The sequence below is a fragment of the Archocentrus centrarchus genome, chromosome 9 (genome assembly GCF_007364275.1).
Source record: "Archocentrus centrarchus isolate MPI-CPG fArcCen1 chromosome 9, fArcCen1, whole genome shotgun sequence".
NCBI lineage: Eukaryota > Metazoa > Chordata > Actinopteri > Cichliformes > Cichlidae > Archocentrus > Archocentrus centrarchus.
This window is the reverse complement of record NC_044354.1, coordinates 21335163-21355216: the sequence shown is the minus strand read 5'-3', so window position 1 is coordinate 21355216 and position 20054 is coordinate 21335163. Positions and strand designations below refer to the sequence as shown.

At 41.7% G+C, this 20054-nt stretch overlaps 3 protein-coding genes across 3 annotated transcripts; 2 read left to right on the top strand and 1 right to left on the bottom strand.

Annotated features, from left to right (window-relative positions):
• The first annotated feature begins 657 nt into the window (after positions 1-657).
• On the top strand, positions 658-7768 carry slc7a4 (solute carrier family 7 member 4). The gene is made up of 5 exons (XM_030737084.1): positions 658-771; positions 1903-2966; positions 3068-3774; positions 3860-3968; positions 5594-7768. The coding sequence occupies exons 2-5, from the start codon at positions 1985-1987 to the stop codon at positions 5809-5811; spliced, it is 2016 nt and encodes a 671-aa protein (XP_030592944.1). The 5' UTR covers positions 658-771; positions 1903-1984; the 3' UTR covers positions 5812-7768.
• A 2142-nt stretch (positions 7769-9910) lies between these two features.
• Positions 9911-14855, bottom strand: ccdc157 (coiled-coil domain containing 157). Its single transcript, XM_030737098.1, has 10 exons — positions 14574-14855; positions 12899-13049; positions 12101-12791; positions 11939-12016; positions 11648-11817; positions 11343-11519; positions 11077-11239; positions 10610-10749; positions 10380-10474; positions 9911-10300 (listed from the first exon to the last, which is right to left on the bottom strand). Exons 1-10 carry the CDS (start codon positions 14819-14821, stop codon positions 10060-10062), a joined length of 2154 nt encoding a protein of 717 aa, XP_030592958.1. The 5' UTR covers positions 14822-14855; the 3' UTR covers positions 9911-10059.
• sf3a1 (splicing factor 3a, subunit 1) lies at positions 14853-19964 on the top strand. Its single transcript, XM_030737097.1, has 16 exons — positions 14853-14993; positions 15119-15197; positions 15848-15957; positions 16046-16253; positions 16366-16623; positions 16721-16795; positions 16888-17038; positions 17129-17325; positions 17504-17621; positions 17698-18005; positions 18111-18359; positions 18446-18653; positions 18812-18966; positions 19294-19395; positions 19488-19559; positions 19644-19964. Exons 2-16 carry the CDS (start codon positions 15150-15152, stop codon positions 19743-19745), a joined length of 2361 nt encoding a protein of 786 aa, XP_030592957.1. The 5' UTR covers positions 14853-14993; positions 15119-15149; the 3' UTR covers positions 19746-19964.
• The last annotated feature ends 90 nt before the right edge of the window (positions 19965-20054 follow it).

Sequence of the window (20054 nt, the reverse complement as noted above, 5' to 3'; positions counted from 1 at the left end):
ATGGAGTCGTACCACTGTAGTGCCAAATGTTCAATCAGAGGCTTGTGATGGTGCGATGAGGCTCCGAGAATGTGTCGAGTCTTTGCAGCCAACTTCTTCACCAAAAGCCCAATCAGACGAAGCCCCGTGTAACAGCTCATTTATGCGTACTGACATCTGCTGGACATTTGATGTAAAGCATTCCTGCTGTTACATTACATGTTGGCTGGGCTCTTTTAGCATAATTATGCAATGAGAAATCGCGATCAGACACTAGTGATATGTATTTTTTAATTTATTCACAATGTAGGACTCATATCTATGCTCTTGATATTGGCTGCCACTCTAACGTGAGAAAGATGATCACCTACTGTATATAGGCAATCAGGAGTCATTACATTGGGATTTACTGGCCATCTGTTTCCTGCTTGGCATCTGGCAAAAATGCAGTCTGGTCAGGCATTTTTATTTATTTATTATTCTTTATTAACACTGAAGACAGGTCTCTTTTTTTGGCAGTTCATGTTCATTGTGTTTTACTGCACACTGGGTACATGTACATAGTAAATTCGCTGGCCATTTAGTTAGGGACCCATTGCCCACCCTCCGGTGAATTAAAAATGGGTGGAGTGCAGTGGGGAACCCCTTTCAGCGGGAGTGCTGCGCCTTTAAGAAGCAGCCAGGGCATGTTGGTTTTATTCCTCGGTGCACCTTCTGCTCCATCACCAGACGATGAACGCCGGTAACTTATCATAGATGCGCTTCACAGATGAGAAACCTTGAGCAGCAACGGTAAAGCAATCATTGAATTTTTATTAATGACATTACTGCTATTACTGTTATTGCAAACGGAATGCGGATTAAAAACTCACACCCATGTGTGAGAAGTGCGATACAGATCCAGGAGAGAGGCAGTGCGATGCACTAGTGAGCCTCTCCTTGCCTGCGTTTCCATTTTGTTATAAATTATTAATTTAATTAACGACGCATATTCCTTTGTCCGTCTATTCTTATTTCCATTATTTGGTCGTGGATTGGCACGCTTGTATATGAGTGTAGTTGTACTTGACAGCGGTCTTATTTCTAGAGGGAAATAAAGCGTTACGTAATTATAATGGAGGCATCCTGTTGTCGCCATATGCCGATCGAAGCCAGGAATCGGACGTTGCACCGCCCAGACCGGGAGGAAAAATATTTGGAATTACAGACGTAAAGACTAAACGTGTCAAACTGATCTAAAATGCATTTTATTTTTCTAGCGTTAACTCTATTTGATGTTGTATTTTTACACATCAGTGATACCTTTTAGATGACGTGGACTGGCCCACTGCGTGTTGAGGGCAGTGCCACTCATTTATAGACTCTCGGTTTAAGCAGAATAACAGAAATACAAATAAAAAGGTAAAGATGTAAACGCAATACAGCACAGAAACTGATGATAGATCTAAAGCTTTTTGTTGTTGTGGATTCTAGAGGACGGGGTTATAAAATGTACATAAAAATGTGAGAAATTGAAGTAATCTGACTTTGTGCGTGTGACTTTTTTGTCCAGTGTCACTATTGTTATTGCGTTATTGTGTGTTAGATCATTCTGGGATAAGGAGCAGGACCCAGATTCAGAATTTAATGATTTATGCTGTATGACTGAAAATATTGTTAAATGTAAATGCAGGACATTCAAAATCACTATAGATTTAGTTTTTGATTTCTAAAGTCAAGTGCATTGAGATCATTTCTTTAAACATACAGGCCAAGCTTGAAAGAGAACTTTGTGTCCAAAGTGGTATTGCATATATACACCTAGGTATATGTCTAAAAATAAAATTTGCAAATGACAACAAAACTCTATGAATGCAGTTGCTGCAATTGTTTTTCCTCTTCTGAATGCAATAGTTTGTTTTTTTTTTTACTTTTTTCTTGCAGGTCCTCTTCATAAGCAGGTAATGGATCCAGTGTGACTATTAAAACACCAACCTGCCCAGCTGGCCTGCCTAACCCTTTAGCTATGGCAAGCTGTCCAAGAGGCTGTGCGCCAGCGGTGCACCTTTGTCAGAAACTGAACCGCCTCAAGACACTAGAAGATGACATGATGGCAACTTCCCTCAAACGCTGCCTCTCCACCCTGGACCTGACGCTGATGGGTGTTGGTGGAATGGTGGGCTCTGGCTTGTATGTTCTCACAGGAACAGTGGCCAAAGACACAGCTGGGCCTGCTGTCATCATATCTTTCCTCTTCGCAGGTATTGCTTCTTTATTGGCTGCCTTTTGCTATGCGGAGTTTGGAGCACGCATTCCCAAAACGGGATCTGCCTACATGTTTACCTACGTCTCTGTGGGGGAGGTCTGGGCCTTTCTTATCGGCTGGAATGTGATTCTGGAGAACATGATTGGTGGGGCTGCGGTGGCTCGTGCCTGGAGTGGCTATCTAGACTCCATTTTTAACCATGCTATCCAGAATTTCACTGAAACGCACATAATGCAGTGGAACATTCCCTTCCTCGCACATTACCCTGACCTACTCGCAGCAGGAATTCTGGTAGTTGCCTCATTTTTCATATCCTTTGGAGTTCAAGTGTCCTCTTACCTCAACCACATCTTCTCCACCATTAGTATGGGGGTCATTGTTTTCATCCTGGTCTTTGGTTTTGTGCTTGCTGAGCCATCCAATTGGAGCCAGGAACAAGGGGGCTTTGCACCTTACGGGATGTCGGGAATATTGGCAGGTTCAGCCACATGCTTCTATGCATTTGTGGGCTTTGATGTAATTGCTTCCTCAAGTGAGGAGGCAAAGAATCCACAGAAGGCTGTCCCTATTGCAACTGCTATCTCCCTTGGATTGGCAGCAACAGCCTACATCCTGGTCTCCACAGTGCTTACACTGATAGTACCCTGGCATACGCTGGACCCCAACTCAGCTCTGGCAGATGCCTTTTTCCGCCGTGGCTATAGTTGGGCTGGAATTGTTGTGGCAGTTGGTTCCATATGTGGTGAGTTCTATTTAAATGGCTGTTGGCACATTATATTTACCAGCAGTGTTGACTTATCAGTGGTGTATTTTGACTTACGTTCTTTTTATTCCACTTTCTAGCCATGAACACTGTGCTGCTCTGTAATCTCTTCTCCCTCCCTCGGATTGTGTATGCCATGGCAGAGGATGGATTGTTCTTTTCCATTTTTGCAAGGGTCAATCCCATCACCAAGGTTCCTGTTAATGCTATTCTGGTGTTTGGAATCCTCATGGCCACCATGGCTCTCATCTTTGACCTGGAGGCCTTGGTTCAGTTCTTGTCCATCGGCACTCTACTGGCTTACACCTTTGTGGCAGCGAGTGTTATCGTTCTGCGCTTCCAGCCCGAGAAAACCAGCGCCAAGGGAACGCCTTCTACATCGCCCAACCCCAATGCCGAGCCTTCTCCTGCCCCCTTGGAATCTCAGACCATAGCTGAGGACAGTGAGGAGCCAAAGCAGTATGAGTCCTTCTCAGACAAACTCCAGTTGGTAGAGAGGCAGAAGCAAAAAGAGCGGCGTGGTGTTGGGCAGCTGAAGGCGTGCTGGGAGCCGTACCTGGACAGGCTGCTGGGGGACTGTGAGCCGGGTGAGGTGGTAGCCTTCAGTGTGCTGACTTTGATAGTGAGCTCAGTATCCCTCTGTGCTGTGCTAGAATTTGGAAACAAACAGCTTCAGCTGCCGTTGTGGAGCTTCACGATGCTTCTGGTGATTTTTAGCTTAGCCTACATCCTCAGCCTAGCCCTTATATGGGTCCATGAGCCACAAAGAAACAACAAAACATTCCAGGTGAGCTTTTATGGCCATTTTTCAAGTCTGTATTTCAAAAAAACTGTACAGCTTAGAGACTGACAGGATGTTTTTTATTATACAGGTACCTCTGGTCCCATTGACTCCAGGTGCCAGTATCCTCTTTAACGTATTCCTCATGATGAAGCTGAGCCTTCTAACGTGGATTCGATTCACTGTGTGGATTGCCATAGGTAAGAGAGGACATCAGAACTTAAGCGGACAATGTTGTGATCACTGAGAAGCTTCTTGCTTCTTTTGCCTATGCTCCAGTATATTCCTGCAAATAAATATATATATATATATATATATTGCTCAATTTAACTGGAAAGCACATGGATTTTACTTTACACAGCCGGATTATGCAGCTGTCTCTCCACACAAATACTGGCCGACAGTGTTATCTCAGGAAGCAGTTTGAATACACTGCCATAAAACATCTGCCTTTTGTTTCACATGAACTTAATGAAGCCTGCATAAGTGTTGCACTACCAGGTTGACTGGTATTAAAAGGTCCTCTGATACAGGAAAACCTTTTATTAGCAGCTCTCTGAGGATGTAGGCACTGGTCAAACAGCTTTTTAATGCCCTATCTGTTAGAGGGGATCACTTGGGGAAACATGATGATCTGTATTGGCTCAAGGCTTATTGGGCCACTAAACCATTTAAACATCCCTGTCACACTGTTGCAAGTTAACAAGATGCACACTTGTGGGATATTACTCTTGACAGGGCTTCTGGCTAAGTTCCCACTCCCTCGAGGCAGAAATAGATACTTACCTCCTGTAATGGAATTTGAAAGGGGGGGGGGTAAATTTAACTCAGAATTAATGTGTTGCTAAAATAATAAATAATATTTGCCAATTTGGGCCATTATTGCACCAGAGGAAACACGAATTGGCAGAAGTAGACGCTCACACTGGTAGTTGCTTCAATCGTTCACCTGGAAGTGGAAAAAAGTTTATCCCAGCTTCCGCTCAGCAGTTATTTATTTTCAGTTGCTTGAAGTTGCCGAATGTCATTTATTTTCTGTGGTCTCTGGTCACCACGTTGCTGCGAATTGTTTTTGGTGTGTGTGCAGCTTCACTGGAGGTCATTTCCTATAGTACAGTAAATGTAAACCCTTTTGAAATAGTTAGGGTTTTGAAATATCAAAGTGGCCAAACTGCAGAAATTTGAGCCTTAATACAATTCGTATTTACAAATACAAAAATTTGATGATTTAGCTACAGAGACTATATCAGGCTGTGAACTTGATTATCTTGTTAAGCAGGGCATGCGTCCAATGGGATTGACTCACTTTCGGAGCCAGCCTCAAGTACCTCAGCAACCCCTCAATACTAATCATGTTTGCATTAGCTTTAGCAAATGCAAACAATTGTTAGCATGCTAACAATTGCTAATTAGCAATTGTTAGCATGCTAACCCTTCTTTGTGACCACAGTGAATAAAATAAGCTGCTTAACACCATCATGTTGGCTTTGCAATAAAAGGTACATCAGCATGCTGACTGAAGTATCCACCAAGAAGTGCCATTTTGCCATTAGCATGCCTATAAGCAAGTCCTGTGGTCTTAGATGGCCAATAACTGTAATATCAGTTCAATTTGAAAATTCTAATGTCACTTCATCAGTCCTTAAAACACAAATAAATAGATACCCCCCCCCACACACACACACACACACAACTTCATTTTCACCATCACAAAAAAAAGCTTTTAACAAAAAAATACATTTTTGTATCATGTTTTGTACTTGTGTGCTGTTACATAGAGTCTAAATAATGCTCCAGTCAGTATTCCATCTTGTCTCTTTCGCAGGGCTTTTTGTGTATTTTGGTTATGGGATCTGGCACAGCAAGGAGGGAATACGAGAGCTGCAGCCCAAAGACATGGCCGCGCGGTATGTGGTGCTACCCAGCGGCAGCCTGGTAGAGACAGTGCAGTCCGTTCAGCCCGATAGTCAGGTGGACACCTCAGCGCACCACATCGATGCCCCCACTGCCTCAGCAGCTGAGGAGTGCACCAGAACGAGATAATGTGTAACCAGTCATAATCATTAAAACTGCCTGGTATGTTGTCGCCCAGTCATATGCTGTACTATAACTAGTGTACTATCTGTATCTCACTCCCTTTAGTGTGTGACAGGCTATACTTGTTGCTCTGCAAATGTATGCACACCGCTAGCGGGGATGCACTCCTTCTGTCTTATTGTGAAGCCTATTTGTATATCTTGTAATATTCAAATGTACAGTAGAGAGCTTTATTACTGTCCCGTAAACTTTAGGCATCAAAGTTGTGTTACATCCTTTAAGACCAGCTCTTTTCTTGCAACCTTGCCAGTTTATCAGAATCCACATGGTTGTAGGTTATATATGGTGCTTTCTTTGTGACAAACAGTGGAGTTTTATTTATTTATTTATTTTTGTGTTAACACAGCTGCGGAGCTGGAAAACCAATATCTCCTGTTTTTGTTAACTAAGTGGAGGACAGATCACTACATTTTTGAAAGAAATTATTTAATTCAACTGTTTCATTGTTTTCCGTTTGTGTTCATTTGAACAGAGGAATGCACAGAGTGGAACTGTGAGTTTATATTTTTGCCTTTATGAGATTCTTCTCCCCAGAGCCTGCTTTAGCAATTGGATCTATTTAATCAATCTCCTCATTTTGGTACTGATAGACTTCCCTAAGTATGTTTGTTTAAGACAAAGTATTTAATCCTATAAGTAATACTCGATGTATTTATTTTTTCTATTAATACTAATCATACTCTTCTTTTATAAGTTAGCGTAGTCTTTCTAGCCTGTTTTTTTTTGTGTGTCACTATATTTGTGTTATATGTTTTGCATGTACTTCTATTAGTCTGCAATCAGTAATTAGCTGGCTGAACACTTCAGTTCATCTCTTAAATCTCCTAAATCCCATCCCATGACCCTGTTCTTTCTCTTCTGTCACCGATCTTGCACTTGCAGTCTTTTTCTCATGCACCTTTAGTCAGCAGCCACTTTCCCCTCTCTCCCTGTCTGTGCGAGATTGTGTAACAAAGCACTCCTATTATTGAGATCTCATGACTGATCTTCTGAGACAACCTGGGAAATGAGTTGTTAAATGAACATCGAGCACAAACCCATTAAATGTGGGTATTCACACAAAAAATTGCAGACATTGGTGGTTATGTTAAACTGGGATCTGCATCACTCCCCGAGGGTTTCTGTAATCCCGGCAGATTTACAGCGGTCCCTGTCGCCAGCCTGCAGCTTGACCTAGATTAGGGAAAGGCACACATGTGAGAACCCTCACATCAGATGGATAACATTCCCACAGTTTGCACTTGTGTCAATTGTTGACTTGACATGAGGGTTTATTTTTATCACAAATGTTGCTCAGTGTACTGAAAAAAAAAACACGTTTATTCTGCTTTTATTCTTCTCAATTCATGTTTGCATGTGTTACACAAGAAACCGATGGCCTTAAACATGTTGTAGTTCATGTAGACTGATATCCAAAGCTAAAATAGTCAGTCTGAATAGTTCAGCTGTTTATTTGTCTGATAGAGAGAAACTGTTATACTGGACGTGATGCTTTGAATTATTAAACCAAAACACAAACATAGAAAAGAATGTACACGAGGAGGCATTTTGGCATAGTTTTTAAAAAAGGAGTCAGGTTCAAGAGAATTTTGTACAACTTTGCACAGTTTGCAAACTATTGTCTTGTAATTTTGTGTCACAGTTATGCTTTTATTGTTGGGCCAGTGATAGATATTCATACTGTGGTGCTTTTTAAAGCTGAACACTCTCACACCTTTTTCTCTGTCTTTTTTTGTGCCAGCAAGCACAGTTCTAAATGGTCCAAATCTTTTCTTATTTCTGAATCGTATTGTAGTCCGTTCTCTGCACATCAAAGTCTCCAATCTTCTTCTGATCAAGTCTGTTGTGGTGAATGTCTATGTAAAAATGCAAAAGACTGAAAAATAAATGTTTTGAAGCAGCATTTACAAAAATACCGTGCAGTGTTTGATTTCAGGTGCCACCGCTTAGAGAATCACATCCTAAAGAATGTATTGTCCACATCCTCTGAGTATCTTTGTGTGCAAGATGCTGGTTTTTGTCCAGTCAAAAACACAAGATAAGAACTACAGTTAGAACCAAAAGATGAAATAATATGCTTGTTCACAAAACTGAAAGGACAAATAATTTGGGGAAGAACCTAAACCTACAAGTGGTTTCCAGCAATGCTAAGCTGGGTCTCAAAGTAACATCCACATGAATGCTAAGGACCTGAGGTGTCTCTGCAGGGCAATGCAATCTAGCTTCTTCCATCTTCGTCTGCTTGCAAAGGTGAAGCCATTTCTCTGTTCCACGGATTTTGAGAAAGCTATCCATGCTTTCATTTCATCTCGACTCGATTACTGTAACAGTCTCTATTCAGGTGTCAGTCTGTCGCTACTTCGTCGTCTGCAACTGATTCAAAATGCAGCAGCACGATTACTAACCGGCACTCATAAACGAGACCATATATCCCCCATACTTGCATCCTTACACTGGTTACCAGTCAGTTTTAGAATTGATTTTAAGGTTTTATTATTTGTTTTTAAGGCGTTGCATGGGTTAGCACCTACCTACCTCTCTGATCTTATAAGCCTGCACACTCCCATCAGATCACTGAGGTCTGCTGAGCAAATGCTCTTAACTGTACCGAGGTCAAGATTAAAACATAGAGGTGATCGGGCTTTTGCAGTCGTTGCTCCGAAATTATGGAACAAGCTGCCCCTTCACATCAGGACCTCCCCTACAGTTGACATCTTTAAATCTCGTTTGAAAACCCATTTTTATTCTTTGGCTTTTAAATCAAAATGAGTACTGGATACATTACTGATGTTGTTTTCTTTTATTTTTATTTTTGTTTTTATAATTTTATGCTTCCTGTTTTAACTATCTCTTTTACATTGTGTTTTAAGTTATTTTATTTATCTTAAATGTACAGCACTTTGGTCAACTGCTGTTGTTTTTAAACGTGCTTTATAAATAAACTTGACTTGACTTGACTTGACTTATTCACTTCATCTGTCCGTGGCTATAATGTTATGGGTCATCAGCGTGAATGCAATGATTTCACTTATTTCTTTGTTCTTCAGTAAGATTTTACACCTGTTTTTAAAAATCTCTAATACAGCCTGAGGATCTGTGTTCCAATTTTTGGGTCCTCTGTTGTCCATGTAATAGCAAATTGCATGCATAGTCCGTTGGATCATAGCAATACAATTTACTTTCTCACAAAAGTATAGACTAACCAAATAAATAATATATGCAGTTGTAAGGCAACTGCTCATTACAGTGACTAAATACCATAGTTCACATGAATAAAATGTTTAGTCAAGCATAGTATTATAGATAATTCTCAGTGACATCTATGGAAGTGGTTGAAAGTGCTTAAAGTGACCTTGAATTACATGCTTGATGGCACAACTGTGGTTAAAAGAATTAGGGATTAACCTTCAGGTTACACACTGTCTGTGGCGTGATTGAAACGACAGGTCATGTGTCCATTCAGGTCGAGTTGGTGAAAGGTCGGTGTTTATGCTAACACGATTAGCTGTTTTAATCAGGTTTTTGCAGTTTGTTACTCTTGGTGTGACTGAGGTTGCACAGCTGCTGTTTGCATCTGGCATGCAAACACAACGTCATACAACATGAGAGGCAGTGATCTACACTATGTGTGGTCTTCATCTTAGTGCACTAAGGATGTACTGTAAAATTACACTCCAGAGACTGACCTGAAGGTCAGAAGGGATTCAGCAGAGCGTGAATCATGCAAGCACGTGTGTTTCCATGGAAACTCCCTTTCCCCATCCTTGTCAGCTAGCACACAAACAATGACACTGACATCTGTCTCCGTGACATTCAAGGTAATTCACCCCACCTATTTAATTAGAACCATGTGATCAATCCATGGGGAAGGCTGCCCATTCAGGTATAGCCAGGCTTGTTTGAGAAACATATCATATATCATGAAACCTAATATGCAAGAGCTATCACTGCCCTATTTTATTAGCAGTAAAAAAAAAAACAGTCTTTGTTGATAATATGTTTATTATGGATTTATTCATCTGAACATAATGTGATATTAAGTGGTAACAGTTGTAACCTACTCCCATAACCATACAAAATGACAATGTGAAATGACAAAAAAACAAACAAACAAAAAAAAACCATTACGAGCCATTTGTAGTTGTTGCCAATAATCTTTAGCAGTGGTGTGCTTTTGTTCACTCTTCTGGTGTTTCATTTTTTCCTCTGATTCCATCCTCGGGAATGGGATAGCAGAGAAGCGCTGTTTACCTTTCCATGGCTTTTAGCAGCAGCGGACCCTATGTCAAGGTGGAGTGTTTGAAGGTGAATTTGTGGGGACGAGGGGGAGGCAGACACACGATCCTGTGACCTGGCTGACTCCACACCGCTCCCATCTCCTCTTGCTTCCTTTCCTCTGTTAATGTACCCCAGCCTTGCTGCATCACTGCTCGGCCTGTGGAGCAAAGAAGAAGGCAACAATGGATTCATAGCATTTTGATTACTTAAACTAATCTAAAGAGCAGAATACTTACATTTGACTGCTTTGCATTTCAGTCTGGTGATTTTTGTGTTTTCCTATTGGTGTGTTGGCCTGAGAAGCAGTCCATGTCTGCTGAGGGGAGGCTTCCTATTAAAAATTCACATGTATAATTTTCAGTAAACCCACTGACAACCACAAAACCATGCTTCCAGTTGTTTATTCATGCACAATCTACATTTTTCACATTATATAGCATTACCATAGTCCTACCTAATGACTTACTGTGGTGGCATTATGTTGTGCTTTTTCCCCCAGCTTCTCCAGACTTCTGTGAAGGGTGGCATTTTCCTGCTCCAGAACTTTTATACGAATGCTATTTGCTTGCAGTTGCTGCTGCATATCCAAAAGCACATTTCCTGTACCTTTTTACATACAATTACAAATATTCATTAACTGTACATGATTATCATACTCAAAAAAAAAGAAGCTGCTAAGAAACAAACAAAACAAAAGATTGAACACAAGATTAATACCTTAACTTTCCAAGTAATGCATGTGCACTGATTTTTGTGATTTACTGTCTGTGCCGTGTACAAGTGCACAGAGTCATTTTGTGGTCTTATAATTCACACTTTGTCAAATTAGCATTGTGTGCTTTCCAAACTATTACCAGCCACAGTCGACTAGCACTGCATTTATTTGTCTACATGCAGGTAATGTTAGTCAGTGGGTTGTTCGTAAGTGCCTACTCTGTGGTTGGGCCAGTGGGGTGAGCTCCGGGAAAGCCACCAACAGCCTCTCCCTCTCCCTCAAAGCTTGCACGTATTCCTTCAGCTCATCCGCGCAGTTTTTTAGCTCGTCTGCATTTGTTTGTAGTGTCCGTTTCTCATTTTGGAGCTTTAAATACAAGTCCTGATGAGGAAAAAATATAGGAGCATATGCTACTAGATTTAAACATATCTGCTTTTGGTATTACCATGGGTAATGTGCATTTAAGAGCTCTAATATACTGTACCTGCTGTTGAGTCATCTGAGCCTGCAGTTCTTCCTTCTCCTCTGACATCTGTTGTAGCTGACTGCGTAGGCTGATCTGCCTCTCCTCTCTCTCCCCCAGCTGCCTCTGCAGCTCTTCACACTCTTCGTCGAGAGCGTCAACTCTCTCTAGCAAAGATTTCTGCTTTGCCTGCATTGACTGGATGCACAACCAAACAACACCTGTATAAATCTATTTGATTACTGTTGTGTGACTGATTCACAAGTGAGTCTGTCAGTCTCCAGTGGAAAATAGCAAATAATTCAGATGTTTGCTGTGATGCTGACCTCTTGTTGACGGCAAGCACTCTGGTACTTGGATTTCTCCTTGTCAAGAAGGAGCTGAGTGTCAGAGATCTGGCTCTCTAACTGCTGGATCCTGTGCTGTAGTTTAGAGCAGGCCTCTTCCTCTGTTTTTAAGGTGTCAAGATTCTCCTGCAGTTCTTTCTTTTCATATTCTAACACAAAAAATAATTAATTAGCTGACATAAAGGTTTATTTTAATGTGTACTCTGCAAAAAATGTTTATTTTAAAATGAGAAGGATAATAGATGAATCTTATTTGTGTGTGTGTGTTACCAAGTGCTTGTAAAGTTTTTTGCTGCAGTGCTATTTCCTCCTTTAGTTTCAAATTAATCTCCTCCAAGGACAGAGTTTCTGTGGTAAACATGTGAAAATAGTAAAAAAAAAAAAAAAGGGTCTCTGTGAATTCTCATCATGTCTATTCATGAGTCTACTCACTCCTCTCATGTTGTTGTTGCTCCTCTTGTAGCCTTTGTTCTGTTTCTTTAACGGATCTCTGTGCTTTCTGCAGAGAAAACTCAAGCTGGACTAAGTTTATTTGAAGATTTTCCTTCTCTTGGTTGAACTCTTTTTGCGCTCTTTCCAGCTGGGATCTCAATCTTTTCTGTTCTGTTTCTGCCACTGCTAGTCTGTCTTTAAGAGGCTGCACCGTACAGCGTACATCTTGAAGATGCTTTTCCAGCCTGCGCATGTCCCTCAGCTGTTCATTGGCCCACTGGGAAACATCGCCTGCTGTCATACGTCCCAGCTCCAGAGTGTCATCCACAGCTGCTAGGAGAGGTTTCAGAGATGAGGGCAGGCCCTCGCTCTGAAGCAGGTCTACCAGAGAGTCTCCTGTCCTTCTCAAAAGAGTTTGCACTTGATGGCATGCATTGCATGGAATGAGTGACGATTCAACAGTCTGGCAGCTTTTGTTTTGACTGTCAACCACGGGAGAGCATGGCGTGCTGTGGATGGGACTGGAAGGTGTGCGATTCTGCGGGGAAATTTTAAATGTGCTCGTTGATGACCAAGCAGATAAGCAACGTTTGCAAAAGTCAGTCGTTGAGTTCAATTGAGGCGAGACAGGAGATGCTGTCTTTGTCTCATCACTGTTTGTTTCTGTCTGCTTCTTACTGATGCCAATCTCCTGAAACAATAAAGAGAGCATAAAGCATTGAGCTCTATCGGTTAACTGGCAATGTCATGCCATTATTTTATTATTATTCATTCATTAAAATCAAACAATGTGCCTACCTTTATGTTGGCAAATTGAACTAAATTGCTCCAATAGTTTGTGACTACCAGACCAACTGACAGGCATCCTTTATGTGGCGTTTGTTCTCTCCTGTGGCTGCCCCTCAGTTGCTCAATGTAAGCACTGGTGCTTTGTACAAGAAGCAGCAGTCTTGTTCAGGCAGAGGGGGGAAAGAAAAGTGTTTAAGTCATTTCAGGATTATTATTTATTTATTTAATGTTATATATTTATACACTGGGCAACGACTTTGGCCCCTTATGTAGGTTACATCATAGGCTTTACAAAGAAGTCTAAATCAGCCATTAGAAAATAGGAACACATATGTGAGAATGTTGTTCATTGGCTACAGCTCAGCATCCAATAGTATCATCCCAGATGTTGATCACACTCAGACTGACACCTTCCTCTGTGACCGGGTGCTGAACCTCCTGTCAGACACACCCCAATCAGTGAGAGCTGAAAATCAGACATCAAGCATCAGAACTGTAAGCATGGGAACCCCCCAGGAGACATGCTGAGACCACTCCTGTACACCCTCTTCACTATGACTGAGTGACCTCCCAGATCAACACCAGCATTATAAAATTCACAGATAATACCACAGTTATTGAGCTGATCACTGATGGGGAGGAGACGGAACATAGAAGAGAAGTGGCAGGACTGGTGATTTGGTGTCACGAAAATAATCTCTCCTTAAATGCAGACAAGACCAAGAAGATGATTATTGCTCTGAAGAGGAGAAATGCAGCAGCATACACCAATACACATCAGTGAGACAGAAGCAGAGAGAGTGAAAACCTTTACACACACTAGTGAAGATCTCACCTGGTCTCACAACACCCAACAGCTTCTCGAGAAAAACAGCAAAGACTGTACTTTCTAAGATGGCTGAGGAAATCTGGCACGTTGATCAAAATCCTCAGCAGTGTTTATAGATAGTATAGTTAGTAGTATAGGATAGTACAGTTGAGAGCATTATCACTGCCTTAGTTAAAGTGTGGTACTGGAAGCTGCACTGTCCAGGACAGGAGGGCTCTCCAGCATGGGATAAAAACTGCACAGTACATCAGAGGAGCAGCTTTCCCATCACTACAGGATATTTACCACCATGGTTGTCAGCAGGACCCACAACATCATTTAGGACAATACACACCCACAACACCACCTGTTCACACCAGTGCCCTCAACAACTAAAAGGCTCTCAAATAGTTTCTCTCTGCAGGCCATCAGACTCCCGAATAAGACAATCGTATTGCCCCCCTCCTACTCCATCACGCACTAATTTTTACAGACCTGTTTGCAAACTTCCACGAGGCATAGGTACAACTCACGTTTTCAAGCTCTGGTCTCTCTAATTCATTTTATTGTGCCATTGTTCGCACATTTATTACTTTCACTTTCTTTTGCACATTTATTTGATCTTTATTGGATTTTTTTCATTGTGTTGTGTGAAGGGAGACTGGCGAAAAGAATTTCCGTGCACAGTGTGTTTATTTCCACGATGCATATGACAATAAAATAATAATAAGAATAAAAATAAACATTTAAAAATACACACACACACACACACACACACACACACACACACACACACACACACACACACACACACACAAAAATCTTCTAAAAACCACTCTAAACTATGTAAGTTAAAAGAAAAACGTTAGATATTACCTGTCAATCACCAGCTCCAGTAAAACAATGTGGGAGTGCTGATTGAACGCATCTTCCCCGTCCACAAAGTCATACTGCTCTAGCAAAGCTACCATGTCTAGATTACAGGAGAGTTTGTCCGGGAACTTCCAGGAAGAAAACCGGACCGGGCCGGTTCGAGAGAACACGTCCAGAATCGCTCCTTGAAGGTCAACCAGGTCTTTTCGGAGGCTTTCGATACAGTCCTGACGACCCAACAACTGACTCATGTCTGACAGTCTGTATTATATATCTTCTATCTGACACAGATCTGAAAAACAGTGTAGTCTGTTGACGCCCCATCTCCTTGGCAACCTCCAAAAAAAGTACTCTAAATACCACAATGCCGTGCAACTTGTTTCCGGAAGTAATTATTCTCCATTGGGTCAACGAAAGCGCGACGTAAGTGTTCAGCCACTGCAAATTTTAAGTTTTTAGCTACTGTAGATTGTGTTTCTGGTATAATATTCCTTGTAGAAAGAGTTTTTAAAATACATATATTTTTCTTGTTGGTTGTGTGTTTGCAGGTAACTTCCAGTTTTACAAAAAGTCGTAGCCATGCCGCCTGGGCCTGTTCAAATCGTTCAGCCGGAATCTAACAACAAGGTAAGGATAGCGCTGCTAGTAAGCTAATGCTAGCAATGTAGCCTACACACTGTTTCTTTCGGCAAACTCGTGATCTGGGTTACTCTTTGCCTTTCTTTACTCTGAAATGTGTCTGTGATTTTTGAATTTAGCGAACAGCCAGAAGCGTCCATTTTTGCTAAATACTGAAAGACGAATCGTTAAACCTCGTTAGCTTGCGGTTAGCTTTGAGGATAAATTCATACACAGCATCTAAAATCACAGTTTGAGCTGGAAGATAAATAGTCAGACTTTGCCATCACTTCAGTAGAACGGAAAGCTCCTTTTTTGCTAAAAGTGTTGAAAACATATTTTTGGAAAAGTTTGGCAGGATCGTTTCAGCAGAGCAGCTTAGTCGTTTTTACACGTTTCACTGCTCCTCTGTGGGGACTATTACGGCGAAATCTATGGTTTAGCCTTGTGATATTGGGAATTTTTTGGATTTCAGAAATGTTCGCTATGCTTTGAGTGTCCTAAATTGTATTAAAACAGGGGAAGTAGTATTTGGTCTAGTTTTGTTTGCATGTAAAATATTGCACATTTGGTGGTTGTTTACTGTTTTTAAATCCTATTTTTTTTGTCTATTTCTTGCCAGGTTTAGCCTAACTAACAAATGTATTTTTTGTCAACAGAACGATTCAACAGCAGAAGAAACCCCGGCCACTAAACCTATTGTTGGTATCATATATCCACCTCCTGAGGTTCGAAACATTGTTGATAAGACAGCCAGCTTTGTTGCAAGGTTGGTTTCTTTATATGTGACAGTTATATAAATATGTAATGTTAAGTGGATTTGATGTCTGGTGTAACTCCTTCTTGTCATTTGACAGGAATGGGCCTGAGTTTGAAGCAAGAATCCGTCAGAATGAGATCAACAATCCAAAGTTTAACTTCCTCAACCCGAATGACCCCTACCATGCCTACTACCGTCACAAGGTCAATGAATTTAAGGAGGGCAAAGCTCAAGAGCCATCTGCAGCAGTGCCTAAGGTTATGCAGCAGCAGGCTATGCAACAGTCCCAGCAGCTTCCTCAAAAAGTACGTAATTAAATTTTGCTTTGCAAATTTTTTTTTTTTTCTTTTTTTTTTTTAAATAAATGAGAAAAATCGTAGTCTTTGTTCTTAACTAATATTTTATGTTTATTTTTAGGTTCAGTCACAAGTGATTCAGGAGACGGTGGTCCCCAAAGAACCTCCCCCCGAATTTGAGTTCATTGCAGATCCTCCATCAATCTCAGCATTTGATTTGGATGTTGTCAAGCTCACTGCCCAGTTTGTTGCTCGCAATGGCCGCCAGTTTCTCACTCAGCTCATGCAGAAGGAACAGAGGAACTACCAGTTTGACTTTTTGCGGCCACAGCACAGCCTCTTCAACTACTTCACCAAACTGGTGGAGCAGTATACTAAGGTGACTTGACAGATTGTGCTTCTCTGACATTATTAGTGTCTCTTTATTCAGGTGGTGATTCTAAGCATCATCTTGATTCTCGTCTCTCAAACTTTAGATTCTGATCCCTCCCAAAGGTTTACTGGCCAAACTCAAGCGAGAGGCTGACAACCCAAAAGAGGTTATGGACCAGGTATTCTGTTTTAACAGTAACTGCTTCTCAGAATAACCATTCACTATTAATGTTTCCCATGTTAATAATGTGTCCTGTTGTGCAACCATCAGGTGAGGTACCGTGTCGAGTGGGCAAAGTACCAGGAGCGTGAGAGAAAGAAGGAGGAGGAAGAAAGGGAGAAAGAACGGGTGGCATATGCCCAAATTGACTGGCATGACTTTGTAGTGGTCGAGACAGTGGATTTCCAGCCTAATGAACAAGGTAATATAACCACAGTAACTATATTTTTAAACAAGAATCCCTAATTGTAGGTCCAGCTATTTATCTATATTGGCATCTGAAATTCCTTAGGCCACTTCCCACCACCTACCACACCGGAGGAGCTCGGCGCTCGCATCCTGATCCAGGAGCGCTATGAGAAGTATGGAGAGAGTGAGGAGGTTGAGATGGAGGTGGAGAGCGAGGGTGAAGAGGATGAGAGGGAGGATAGGGGTGAAGGCCAGCCTTCACAACCTGATCAAGATACACAAGTGCAGGACATGGATGAGGTTAGAACTGATGGAGTATTTAATTAGTGTGCATTGCAAATTGTCCATGCCAGTCGTAGAATTGATACCACATGTTTTTAATTTAATTGAACAACATGCTTGTTAACCTTTTGCTTGAAAAGAAGAAAACTTTAAGGTCTGGTTACAAAATGGATTAATCCCCTCCTGCTTTCTTTAGGGATCTGATGATGAGGATGATGGCATGAAGGCTCCACTGCCACCAGACAACCCTATGCCACCCCCACTGCCTCCAACTCCAGACCAGGTTATCATTCGCAAAGACTATGACCCCAAAGGTAGCACGCTTCCTTATTTTAGCACGTTTCTACTTCGTACACTTCATTTTTAGCTCATGTTATCTTTTCCTTACAGCTTCCAAGCCTCAGCCCTCAATTGCAGCTCCAGATGAGTATCTCATCTCCCCCATTACTGGTGAGAAGATCCCAGCCAGTAAGATGCAGGAGCACATGCGTATCGGCCTGCTGGATCCACGCTGGCTGGAGCAAAGAGACCGCAGCATCAGAGAGAGACAGACGGAGGATGAAGTCTATGCTCCTGGTTTGGATATCGAGAGCAGCTTGAAACAGCTGGCTGAGAGGCGTACCGATATCTTTGGTGTGGAAGAGACAGCCATCGGTAAGAAGATTGGGGAAGAAGAAATCCAGAAGCCAGAGGAGAAGGTGAGAACAGCTATGGTTATAGGAATCTCTGAAGCAAAGTCTCTGCAGTTTTCATGAAACTGTGTTTACATTAGTTTTCTCTTTTTTGTATTCTTTGCATTTCAGGTTACCTGGGATGGCCACTCGGGAAGCATGGCTCGTACACAGCAGGCAGCGCAGGCCAACATCACCCTGCAAGAGCAGATTGAAGCCATTCACAAGGCCAAAGGACTGGTGGGAGAGGATGACACTAAAGAGAAAATTGGCCCGAGCAAGCCAAGTGAAATACATCACCAGCCACCCATCCCCTCCTCTGCTGCCAGTTTGCCTAAACCTAGTCCTCCTGTCACAGCGGTGCCTCGCCCACCCACCTCTGTAAGTTAAAATCCTAATTCTATATAGTTTGATGCTTTTTATTGTACACAAGTACCTTTTTAACACATTATGGGGTTATTGAACAGATGGCACCACCAGTACGCACCACCCTCCTGTCTGCTGTACCTGTAATTCCGAGGCCCCCTGTGGCTCCTGTGGTGCGCCTTGCACCAGGGCAAGTTATTACCCCAATGCCGCCCATGATTCCTGCTCCCCGCATTAACGTGGTTCCCATGCCGCCAGCTGCACCTCACATCATGGCTCCCAGACCACCTCCCATGGTTGTTCCAGCCCGTAAGTTAAAGCACCTATGAGTTACATTCCAACTTGATACTCATCGTTGATACACATTGGAAATCAATGTCTTTGGGTAATTTGGTAACCAAAAGTTTCTTACACGGCCTTCTTTATTTTCACATTTGAAATAAAAAAAAATTGTTTTTCCCTTCTAGCATTTGTTCCTGCTCCACCTGTGCCACAGCCACCAAGCGCTGCTCCAGCACCACCTGTCCATCCACCCCCACCTCATGAGGATGAACCAATCAGCAAGAAGATGAAAACAGAGGATAACCTGATTCCAGAGGAGGAGTTTCTTCGTAGAAACAAGGTTTCGTGGCGCAGTAAATTATGAAAAACGTGTTGCCTTACATTTATAGTTTACTAGTGTTACAAGTTCATTTCCATATTAAGGTACAGTTTGTGACCCAAGTGTAGAAAAGGGTTCAAAACACCGGATTACAACCTTGTTTCAGCCCCAGATTCACTGAAAGATCCTCGAGTATACAAGCAAAAAGAAAATAAGTGTTTTTGTCAACACAGTAGTAAACTAGGGCTTTGTTTCCAGTTGTGGTAGCTGAAAATAAACTCATCTAACCTCTATAGAGGGTACGTGGCTATGTAGTTTCATCCATCTGAATCTTTTTCCTGTCTCTAGGGTCCAGTGGCTGTTAAAGTACAGGTTCCCAACATGCAGGACAAGACTGAATGGAAGCTGAATGGCCAGGTGCTGAATTTCACCGTTCCCCTCACAGATCAGGTATGCAAGATGTTGGCTTGTTTTCTTTCTTTAAAGTAAGCGTATGCCACACACCACATGCTCATTGATGTGCAAATGTAATGTCTCCACAGGTGTCTGTAATCAAAGTCAAAATCCATGAAGCTACAGGCATGCCGGCAGGAAAACAGAAGTTGCAGTTTGAGGTAAAAATTTTCTTGTAACCTTGTTAGAATATGTGAGCTCATCTGGATTAATTAATCTAAATAAAATTTTTTGTTCCTTTTCAGGGCATTTTCATCAAGGATTCCAACTCGCTGGCTTACTACAACATGAGCAACGGTTCGATTATTCATCTGGCGCTGAAGGAGAGAGGTGGACGAAAGAAGTGAGCCATCCTGCGAAAAGAACAACCAATGTTTGTCGTGTCATTTTAACTGCAGTTTTTGTTTCAATGATGACATTTTTCCATACAGTTTTGTGCAAAAAGCATGTCCTTTAAAAGGTTAAATGAATAATACTCTGGCAGTCATGATTTCACACTACTGCTTAATATTTTTTTTTTTTTGTTGTTTGGGGTGATATACATTGTAGCAACATTCGTTCATTAAAATAAACAAGTTTAAAAAAGTCTGCTTTTGTTGCTGCAGTATTTGCAAGTGTGGGTTAATGGCAACAGGATGAGCCTAAATGTCATGGAT